Source organism: Mustela nigripes, chromosome 2 (assembly GCF_022355385.1).
Source record: "Mustela nigripes isolate SB6536 chromosome 2, MUSNIG.SB6536, whole genome shotgun sequence".
In the NCBI taxonomy this organism is placed as follows: domain Eukaryota; kingdom Metazoa; phylum Chordata; class Mammalia; order Carnivora; family Mustelidae; genus Mustela; species Mustela nigripes.
Window position 1 is genome coordinate 6473720 of NC_081558.1, and position 11894 is coordinate 6485613.

An 11894-nucleotide genomic window follows, 5' to 3' on the forward strand; every position below is an offset into this window, starting at 1 on the left:
GATCTCTGTCAATAAATAAATAAAATCTTTAAAAAAAAAAAAAAAAGCATCTGCCTTCCACTCAGATTGGGTTCCTGGAGTCCCAAGATCAAGCCCCACCTAAGGCTTACTTGATCATATCTAAACTTGTCTAAACTTGATCATATCAATTAGTGGGAAACCCAGCATTTCACTGTGGTCTCTCTGTTATTTTTTCCTGGGGTTTATTTTTATTAGGGATTACAGCCTGAGAGATTTCAATATATATTTGAAGTTTTCTCATGTAATTTCTTCTTACCTTTTTATATTGTATCAATCTATAATCCTGATTCATTTTTTGTTTGTAATTTTTTATTATGTTATATTAGTCACCATACACTACATCATTAGTTTTTGATGTAGTGTTCCATGATTAATTGTTTGCATATAACTCCCAGTGCTCCACTGGGAGGGCAATACGTGCCCTCCTTAATATCCATCATGGGCTCACCCATGCCCCCTCCAGAACCCTCAGTTTGCTTCCCAGAGTCCGTGTCTCTCATGGTTCATTTCCCCCTTTGATTACCGCCCCCTCATACTCCCCTTCCTTCTCCTAATGTCCTCCATGCTATTCCTTATGTTCCACAAATAGGTGAAACCATATGATCATTGTCTTTCTCTGTTCGACTTATTTCTCTTAGCATAATCTCCTCCAGTTCCAACCATGTTGATGCAAATGTTGGGTACTCATTTTTTCTTTAATTCATTTTGATTGCTGTCTAGTCCATGCCAAATGAATACTGACATCATTCCTGGGCACTTCATTCCTCTTCTACACAATAAAGATTCCCAGCTAGAGTTTCAGCTCATAAACACTTCTCTGAAATTTGCAGTTATCACAGTAAGGATGTACTCTCTTTTTATTGTCTCTCCTCTTTTGCCCTTCCTACTACTTCCTTCTGAGAAATGAAATATTCCAGGTGCCATTGTTCACAGATCAAAAATCACACACACACACACACACACACACACACACACACACACACACTAGCAAATATTACTAACAGTGTCCTATATGCTGAGTGCTAATCTGGATGCTTTTCTTCTATGCTCTGCTCATCACTACAACATCCCCGTAAGACTTGTGACAGCTTCCACTCTATATTGAAGACACCAATGCCTCCATACAGTTGAGCAACTTTTCCCATTCACAAAGCAAGTGCTGGTTTGGGTCACATTCTCAGTTCTGGGTCTAAGTAATACACCAAATGATAAAGACTGTCATGGCCACTTCTGTCTCCCCCAGGTGAGGCAGCACCATTGCTTCACAGAGCAATCCTATTAGAGCACTTGATTATCTTCTAAGTATCTTATAAATCTGCACTGTCTTGAAGGTCTTTGTCTTCAAAGGATCAGTAATTGTTTGAATTTTCCTCCATTTTGAAGAGTCTGTCCATTTGATTCTTTCATGTAGCTGTTATTTATTTATTTATTATTTATTTCTATTATGTTATGGTGGTCACCATTAGTTTTTTTTAAAATTTTCTTTCTTTCTTTTTTTAATTTTCAGCATAACAGTATTTTTTTAATTTATTTTCAGCATAACAGTATTCATTATTTTTTCACCACACCCAGTGCTCTATGCAATCCGTGCCCTCTATAATATCCACCACCTCTTTTTTAAAATGATATGTCCCCTATCACCTTTGCTGGAAAAATCCCCTAAGGACAGAGAACATCACTGACATAGTTGCCTAGTTTTTCTTAGAATGAACCTCTAACACAGATGAGTAGCATTTCCATGGAGGAGTCCTGTGACTTTCAAGTTAATAAGCAACATTTTTCTTTTCTTTTTTAACATCTTAATTTTATTTTATTATTTTCAGTGTTCCAAGAGTCATTGTTTATGCACCACACCCAGTGCTCCATGCAATACATGTCCTCTTTAATATCCACCACCAGGCTCACCTAACCCCCACCTCTCCAAAACCCTTGGTTTGTTTCTCAGAGTCCACAGTCTCTCATGCTTTGTCTCTCCCTCCAATTTCTTCCAGTTCACTTTTCCTTTCTTTCTTTTTTTTAAAGAGTTTATTTATTTATTTGCCAGAGAGAAAGAGAGAGAGAGAGAGATAGCACAAGCAGAGGGAAAGCAGGCTCCCCACAGAGCAGGGAAGCCAATATGGGACTCAATCCCAGGATCCTGAGATCATGACCTGAGCCGAAGGCAAATGCTTAACCGACTGAGCCATCCAGGGGTCCCTATAAGCAACACTTTTCAATCTATGCTCAGGTGCAGAGCATATACTTGAATGGATGCCATGACAGGCTGCATTTTTTTTCACACTGCTACTCTACATCATGGGTAGAGGTGGACATGCCTTGTAGGTGAAGGAAGGTTTATGGCATTTCTCAAGATGAAAATATTAACATCTTAAAGGAAGTTATGAAACATGAGGTGGTTTAGGAATAGTAATGCCATATCATCCAGAAGCATTAACAATGATTGGTCAAGTCATTCCATATGTGGGATTTAAGAAAAAACAAATGAGTATGGGGAAAAAGAAAAGAGGGAGGCAAAAAAACCAAAAACAAAAACAAAAACAAAAACCAAACAACCAGACTCTTAACTATAAAGAACAAAAGGATGGTTATCAGAGGGGAGGGGGTGGAGGGATTGATTAGATGATGGGGATCAAGAAAGGCACTTGTGTTGATCACCTAGTATTGTGTGGCGGTACTGAATCACTGTACTGTTTTTTTTTGTTTTGATTTGTTTTGTTTTGAAGATTTTATTTGTTTATTTGACAGACAGAGATCACAAGTAGGCAGACAGGCAGGCAGAGAGGGAGAGAGGAGGAAGCAGGCTCACCGCTGAGCAGAGAGCCTGATGAGCCAGGAGGACCCTGAGATCACGAACCAAGCTGAAGGCAGAGGCTTTAACCCACTGAGCCACCCAGGTGCCCCTGAATCACTGTACTGTTACCTGAAATTAATATTGTACTGTATGTTAACTGACTGGAATTTCAGTAAAAACTTCAACACATAAAAAAAAAAAAAAAAGGACGGCCAACTCAGCAGTCAGATGACCTGAACTCAGACCTAGCCTTTGCCACACACTGTGTACTTCACATCCATGACATAAGTGTCACCTCCCCTACGAGCCCCCATGCGTGAATGGAGTAATAATATGATTTAACTCATCAATAATTTGACACACATTTCAGATGATTCTGAGCATGTCAAAGGTTCTATAGCAGACTCTATAGGATAGATAGGATAACGTGATTCCTATCTTTCTATTTGTTTGAAGGCAAGAAATATTTCTGACAAAGCTGGTGTTTTAAAGAAAAAAGAAAGGCCACATAGGGAGAAGGGGAATAAGAGTGCAAAATGATGTTAGAGGGAAAAATTAGCAGAGGGAAAGTTGGAACATTCACATGGATCCTCAATAGTGGGGTTTTTTTCCTTCATTTTTCTAAAAGAACTGGCTCTCAAACTTGGGTGTGTATCAAATTCAACTGGACAGTTTGCCAAAAATAGATCATTATTTTGCAAAAAAAATAGATCACTCACCTCAGAGTTTATCAGCAATCTGGACTGATACCAGAATTTGTATTTCCAACAATTCCCAGGTGATGTTGCTGGGGCTCATCTGGGGATGCTTCCGTTTTTCTTTCTTTTTAAATTTTCACTCCATCTTTTCCATCAGATTCATGAACAACATGGAACCCAGAAACCAGACAGTATTTTCAGAATTCTTTCTCCTAGGATTGACACATGATCCAGAACTACAGCCCCTCCTCTTCAATCTGTTCCTGTCCACGTACCTGGTCACCATCCTGGGAAATCTGCTGGTCATCCTGGCTGTCATCTCTGACTCCCACCTCCACTCCCCTATGTACTTCTTCCTCTCCAACCTGTCCTTTACGGACATCTGTTTAAGCACAACCACCATCCCAAAGATGCTGGTGAACATCCAAGCACAGATTCAGAGCATCAGTTATACAGGCTGCCTCACCCAGGTCTGCTTTGTCTTGGTTTTTGTTGGTTTGGAAAATTTTCTCCTTGCAGCAATGGCCTATGACCGCTATGTGGCTATCTGCCATCCCTTGAGGTACACCGTTATTATGAATGCCCAACTCTGTGGCCTGCTGACAGTGCTCTCCCTGCTCATTAGCATTGCCAATGCCCTGCTCCACAGCCTGATGGTGCTACGATTATCCTTCTGTACAGACCTGAACATCCCCCACTTCTTCTGCGAGCTTGCTCAAGTTGTCAAGCTTGCCTGTTCTGATACTTTCATCAATAATATCTTGGTGTATGTTTTGGCTTGCTTACTTGGGGGTGTTCCTCTCTCTGGAATCATTTTCTCTTACACTCAAATTTTCTCCTCTGTTTTGAGAATGCCATCAGATAGTGGAAAGTATAAAGCTTTCTCCACCTGTGGGTCTCACCTGTCAGTTGTGTCCTTGTTCTATGGGACGGCTGTTGGAGTGTATGTTAGTTCCGCAGTTAGTGATTCTTCCAGGAGGAATACTATGGCTTCAGTGATGTACATTGTGATTCCTCAAATGATTAACCCCTTTATTTACAGTCTGAGAAATAGTGACATGCAGGGTGCCTTGAAGAAACTGGCCAGAAGGATACCTTCTTTCCTGTGATTGGGCCATGTACCTTGGGCTGTGTTGTAAGAATAAATCAAAGTTATACAAATCACAGGAGAACCAGAATGCCTGCTACTTCTGTCACCAAATGCTTCTAACATGACAACTTTTACTTTTATTCAACTTTTTATGCTTGACAAATTGTTTCAATTCTTACTTCAAGGTTTTTCTCAGCTCCACAGAGGTAGAATCTGAGGCAGAGGTCAAAGTTTATAATGTTTATATGATGACTCTTAGAAGGAAAGTTGTAGAATATGGATAGCTCAGAAAAGAATAGAAGCATGACTGTGGTCTTATATAGAGACTGGCTTCCACCTGATCCTGTGATTAGATCATGTCAATCAAAACCCAAAGTCATGAGGTGCCTGGGTGGCTCAGTGGGTTAAAGCCTCTGCCTTTGGCTCAGGTCATGATCTCAGGGTCCAGGGATGGAGCCCCGCATTGGGCTCTCTGCTTGGCGGGGAGCCTGTTTCCTCCTCTCTCTCTGCCTGCCTCTCTGCCTACTTGTGATCTCTGTCTGTCAAATAAACAAAATCTTTTAATTAATTAATTAATTAAAAAAAAACCCAAAGTCAGGCCTACAGTGAGGCAAGAGAGTTCACCTTTCACACCCTGATTTAGAAATTATGGAGACCAATCATTAGTAAACTGTATTCCCTTGAGGTAACATTAGTAACCATCCACTATACTCAGTTTCATGATCTGTAAGATTGGTATAATGATATCATCTCATTCTGAAATAATTGTGAGTTATTTCTGCTTCATCAGTGAGGAATCCTTCAGTTCTATGAAGAGAAAAATACCTATCCCTAATATGATCAAACAGGAAACAGTTGTTTGTCATTATTAGAACTTCAAGACAAGGAATGTGAAACAGGGGAGTAAGCTTCACTCTGTTCTGCATTTGGTGGCTTTGTCCTAGGACTGGTTCTCCTCCAGTCACAAGGTAGTGGCAGCAAATATAGATGTCATGCTGGAACATGATGCCCAGGGACAAGAAACTGTCCGACCCAGCATCAGATGAGAATAAGCCTCTTGAGGGAGTCAGTCAAAGCACATCTGTAGGAGGTGAAATTGGGCCCCTCAGTATGATGTGTCCACATCCTAATCCCCCTAATTTGTGATTAGTACCTCATATGATAAAAGGATGAATGGTACCAGAACTTACTTGGAAAAGGGGTCTTTGCAAAGGATGCACTTACACTGGGCTATCTGGGCGAGCCCTAAATAGAAATCATATGTTTCCTTATAAAACAGGTAAAAGTGAAGGAGACCCATAGAGAAGGAGGAGGCAATATGGCCATGAAGACAGGTATTAGATTGATGCCACCAGTATTTGATTTCCAGTATCTGATCATTTTTGTCCTACAAACTGTCATTTTTATAGGATCCTAATGTGTCTTCTTTTCTTTTTTAAACACTCCTTTACATTGCCCAATACTACATATTAAATAAATTTGAACTTATATTGGTCTGGTTAAATGTTTAAACTTAATGAATTCTCATCAACACCAGCCACATGACAGAAGAGGAGGTTCCTGACACCCCTCCTCCTGGTAACACACTCACCATACAGGTACACAGAGATTAATTCCCTCTGACAGAAATCCAGAAACTGGCTGGGTGACTCCTATGTATCAGAGGGCTGAGAAAATACTGACCTCTAAACAGGTAGGAAAAGCTGAGGTATGCTCACACCATCGACCCCATCCCTGGGACAGCACCTCACAATCAGGAGAGAATCCCCAACTCAGCAACTCCCTGAAGAGTGAAAGTTTAAGACCACACACATAGGACCCCAACTTGTATGGCAAACTTGAAGGACTGGCTCCCAAATCTTCTAGCTGTGAGGGCAATGTGGCTTTGTGTTTCCAAGTTCCCAGATACTACAGAAAACCAAGAGGCAGTTTTTACAGGACTACATGAGCACTTCTCATGGTTATCCCCCCTCCTCAAGCTCAGCACAGAAAGAGGAGGTAGAAACATAAGGCTCCCAATTTCTCCCTGGAAAGTGTTTAACTGCATGCTTTCCCAATTGTTTCCCAAGGGTTGAGCTCTAATCAGCCTATATCTGTGATGTGACTGGGCTCCTCTGGAAGCCTGAAACGACTTCTGGACACTTCTGATGGAGGCATCACATGTCCTGATTTTACACCACACTACAAAGTTATAGTAATCAAAACTGTGGGGGCACCTGGGTGGCTCAGTAGGTTAAGTATCTGCCTTTGGCTCAGGTCATGATCTCAAGGTCCTGGGATTGAGCCCTGCATCTGGCTCTCTGCTCAGCGGGGAGCCTGCTCCCTCCACCCCCTGCCTGCTGCTCTGCCTACTTGTGATCTCTCCCTCTCTCTGTCAAATAAATAAATAAAATCTTAAAAAAAAACTGTGTGGTACTAACATTAAAGCACACACACAGACCAATGGAACAGGAGAGAGAGCCCTGAATAAACCCTCACATATACAATCAGCTTGTATTTGACAAAGTAGCCAAGGACACTCAAAGGAGAAAAGAGTCTTTTTAGTAAATGGTGTAGGAAAAACTATAGGGGTGCCTGGGTGGCTCAGTCAGTTGAGTGTCTAACTCTTGGAATTCAGTTCAAGTCATGATCTGAGGGTCATGGCATCAAGCCTGAAGTTAGGCTCCAAACTTGTCAGGTAATCTGCTTGAGTTTCTCTCTCTCCCTCTTCTTCTGCTCCTCCCCCTGGTCTCTCTCTCTCAAATAAATAAATATTTTTTAAAAACTATAAATGATGTGGTCCATATATACAATGGTATATTACATCTCCATTAGAAAGGATGAATACCCAACTTTTGTATGAACATGGGTGGCACTGGAGGAGATTGTGCTGAGTGAAATAAGTCAAGCAGAGAAAGTCAATTATTATATGGTTTCACTTACTTGTGAAGCAATAACATGGAAGACATTAGGAGAAGGAAAGGAAAAGTGAATTGGGGTAAATTGGAGGGGGAGACAAAAGATGAGAGACTGCAGATTCTGAGAAACGAACTGAGGGTTATGGAGGGGAGGGAGGTGGGGGTTGGGTGAGCCTGATGGTGGGTACTAAGGAGGGCACATATTGCATGGCGCACTGGGTTTGGTGCATAAACAATGAATCTTGGAACATGAAAAAAATAAAATTAAATTAAGAAGTTAAAAAAAATAAATAATAAAAAACTATATATCCCCATGCATAAGAATGAAATTGAACCCTATATGTTACACCACTCACAAAATTAATTCCAAGTAGATTAATACTTAATTCCAAGTAGACTAATGACTTAAGCATAGCACCATAAAACCATACAACTGCTAGAAGAAAACAGAGGGAAACTCTTTGATATTGGTCTTGGCAACAATTAATACACCAGAACACAAGCCACAGTTGCACAAATTAAAGTGTGTCTACATCAAAGAAAAAGCTTCTGGCCCCAAAGCAAGCAATAGCAAAATGAAAAGCGTACCTATGGAATGAAATACTTATAAATCATGTATCTGATAATATCCAAAATATGTGACAGGCTCATATAACAGCAAAAAAAAAAAATCTAATTTAAAAATGGGCAGAGAAACTGAGTATTTACTTATTTATCTTATGTTCAGTTAGCCAACATATAGTACATAAGTTTTTGTTGTAATGTTCAACGATTCATTAGTTGCACATAACATCCAGTGCTCATGCCAACATGTGCCCTCCTTAATACCCATCACCCAGTTACATTTTCTTTTTTTAAAATATTTCAGTTATTTATTTGTCAGAGAGAGAGAGAGAGCACAAGCAGGAGGAGCAGCAGGCAGAAGGAGAAGCAGGTTCCCTGCTGAGCAAGGACCCCCGACCCCCAATGCCAGACTTCATCTTACAACCCTGGGATCATGACCTGAGCTGAAGGCAGATGTTTAACCAACTGAGCCACTCCAGCATTCCTGAACAGACATTTTCTAAAGAAAACATACAGATGGCCAACAGGTTCACAAAAAGATGTTCCACATCAATAAGCATCATGAAATGCAAATCAAAACCACAATGAGATATTACCTCATACCTGTTAGAATCATCAAAAAGACAAGAGAAAACAAGCATTGGCAAGGATGTGAAGAAAAGGTAAAATTGGCATACTTTTGGTGGGAATGTAAATTGGTGCAGTCATTATGCAAAACACAAGGAAGTTACCTCAAAAATATAAAAATAGAACTACCAGCCGATCCCTCAACCCCACTTCTGGAAATGTAACTGAAGGAGATGAAACTACTATCTTCAAGATGGTGTACCACCATCTTTTTTTTGTTTTTGTTTTTAAGATTTTATTTACTTGTCAGACAGAGAGCACAGGCAGGCAGAGCAGCAGGCAGGGCAAAAGGAGAAGCAGGCTCCCCACCAAACAAGGAGCCCAATGTGGGACTCAATGCCAGGACACTGGGATCATGACTTGGGCTGTAGGGAGCTGCTTAATGGACTGAGCCACCCAGGCATCCTGGTGTACCACTATCTTCACTGCAACATATTTACAACAGCCAAGACATGGAGACAACCTAAGTGTCCATCAATAGATATATGGATAAAGAAATAGATAATAGATAATTAGAAATAGATAAATGGATAAAGAAATTTAATCCAACAGGTAGAAGATCTATATTCTGAAAACCACAGAACACTTACAAAAGAAATTGAAGAGGACACAAAGAAATGGAAAAAATTCCATGCTCATGGATTGGAAGACCAAATATTGTTAAAATGTTTGTACTACCTAAAGCAATACACATTTAATACAATCCCTCTATTTTTCTTTCTTTTTTTTGAGTTCTGAATTCTTTATTTTTTATTAATCTTTTCAATTTATTTATTTTCAGAAGAACAATATTCATTATTTTTTCACCACATCCAGTGCTCCATGCAATCCGTGCCCTCTATAATACCCACCACCTGGTACCCCAACCTCTCTCTGTTTTTCATAGAGCTAGAACAAACAATCCTAAAATTGGTGTGGAACCACAAAACCCTGACTAACCAATGCAATCTTGAAAAAGAAAATCAAAGCTGAAGGCATCACAATTCCAGACTTCAAGTTGTATTATAAAGCTATAGTCATCAAGACAGTATGGTACTGCTACAAAAACAGATACATAGATCAATGCACAGAACAGACAACCCAGGAATAGACCCCAAACTACATGTTCATCTAATATTTGACAAAACAGGAAGGAATATCCAGTGGGAAAAGGACAGCATTCAACAAATGGTGCTGGGAAAGCTGGACAGACGCGTGCAGAAGAATGAAACTGGACCACTCTCCTACCCCACACACAAACATAAATTCAAAATGGCTTAAAGACCTAAATGTGAGACAGAAAATCACTAAAATCCTAGAGAACAGAGGCAGCAACCTCTTTGACCTTGGTCATAACAACTTCTGCCTAGACAAGTCTCCAGAGGCAAGGAAAACAAAAGCAAACATGAACTGTTGGGATTCTATCAAGATAAAAAGCTTCTGCACAGTGCAGGAAACAACAGACAAAACTAAAAGGCAACCTACAGAATGGGAAAAGATATTAACAAATGACATATGAGATAAAGGGCTAGCATCCAAAATCTATAAAGAATTTATAAAACTCAACACCCAAAACACAAATAATCAAGTCCAGAAATGGGCAGAAGACACAAACAGGCATTTTGCCAAAGAAGATACCCAGATGACCAACAGACACATGAAAAGATAGATGCTCAACATCACTCATCTTCAGAGCAATACAAATCAAAACCACAATGAGATACCACCTCACACCCATCAAAATGGCTAAAATTAACCACACAGGAAACAACAGATGTTGGCAAGGATGCAGAGAAAAGGGAACCCTCTTACACTATTGGGAATGCAAACTGGTGCAGCCACTCTGAAAAACAGCATGGAGGTTCCTCAAAAAGTTAAAAATAGAACTACCCTATGACCCAGTAATTGCACTACTAGATATTTACCTAAAGGACATATAAACACTGTTTTGAAGGGACACATGCACCCCAATGTTTACATCAGAATTATCAACAATAGCCAAATTACAGAAACAGCAGCAATGTCTACTGACTGATGAGTGGATAAAGATATGGTATAGGAGAGACAAGATGGCGGGGAAGTAGGAGGAGGCACCCTTTCAACCTGTACCCTAAAGTGAACTGATTACTTTCCAAAGAACTCCGATCACCTACGAAATCAGCCTGAGATCAGAATTATACACATCTAGATCTCTACCAGAGCAGAAGACACCAGTGGGCAGGTAAAGCGCAGTGGGAAAGTCAGACTGATATCAGAAGATAAACAAAAGGGAGAGGGAGCCACCAGAGGTGACCCTTTGGAAAGTAATGTCCCAGGACCAGAGTGCCCTGCGCCTGGGGACCAGCATTAACTCGGGAATCTGGTAGAGAGCACTCAAAAAGAGCAAAGGATCACGGGGGGGGGGGTAGATTGTGGGAATCCGGGTGTTAGGGACAGGAGCTTAAGTCCCCAGACCCAGGACAGCCACCCCTGGCGCTGAGCCAGAGAGAGTGCTGCAGAGAAACCAGGTCTTGGTCCCTGAACCACCAGCACGCCTGAGAGCACGTGGGGCCAGGCTCCCACGAGGGACTGGGAGCCTCACCAGCCAACAGAAGCACAGACTTTTTGCAGTCCCCACGCAAGTGCCCTGCCCTGCCATCAGAGTCTGAGTCGCGCCCCACACCCTTCCCTGAGAGAGGTGCGCACAGGCGCCAGCCTGGTGCAATCAGACCCAGAAAGACCAGGCACTCCCAGCCGGGGCCAGTGGGAAAATCTCAGCATGCAATCACTGCTTGGAACCTCTATGGCAGTCTGGTGCTGCCCAGACAGCCGCCGCTGCCCTGGTTTTGGGTACAAGCAAAAAATCCTGAGTCCCCAGGGACCGCGACTGGGAACCTGCTCTGCCAGCGCCCAAGGGGGGATTTATTTGGGCTCTGCAACCAGACTGAGGCTTCTCTCTGAGAGGGAGGTCAGGGTGCAGTTTGCTTTCCTCTAAACCTACAAAAAACATCAAAAGTGGTCAAGGCGAGAGAGAAAAACAAAAGTGAACAAATATAAAAACCTCCAGAGAACAAAAGCCTGAAAAAAACAGTTTCCTCAGAGCCCACCCCCTTGAGGGGGCAGGAGGACTTAACTCACAGAACATCATTGACTGAAAACCCACTAGGCAGGCCCCTCCCCCAGAAAACCAACCAGGAAAGGAAAAAAAAAAAAAGACGACAAGAGAACCACCACCACTACTTCATAGG

At 41.5% G+C, this 11894-nt stretch overlaps 1 protein-coding gene across 1 annotated transcript; it reads left to right on the forward strand.

The window, feature by feature from the left end:
- Positions 1–3659: 3659 nt before the first annotated feature.
- LOC132010935 (olfactory receptor 7G2-like) lies at positions 3660–4619 on the forward strand. Its single transcript, XM_059388932.1, has one exon. The coding sequence runs from the start codon at positions 3672–3674 to the stop codon at positions 4617–4619; it is 948 nt and encodes a 315-aa protein (XP_059244915.1). The 5' UTR covers positions 3660–3671.
- Positions 4620–11894: the final 7275 nt, after the last annotated feature.

Coding starts and splice junctions, on each gene's coding strand:
- LOC132010935 (XM_059388932.1), top strand. CDS start 3,672: ATGAACAACATGGAACCCAGAAACCAGACAGTATTTTCAGAATTCTTT.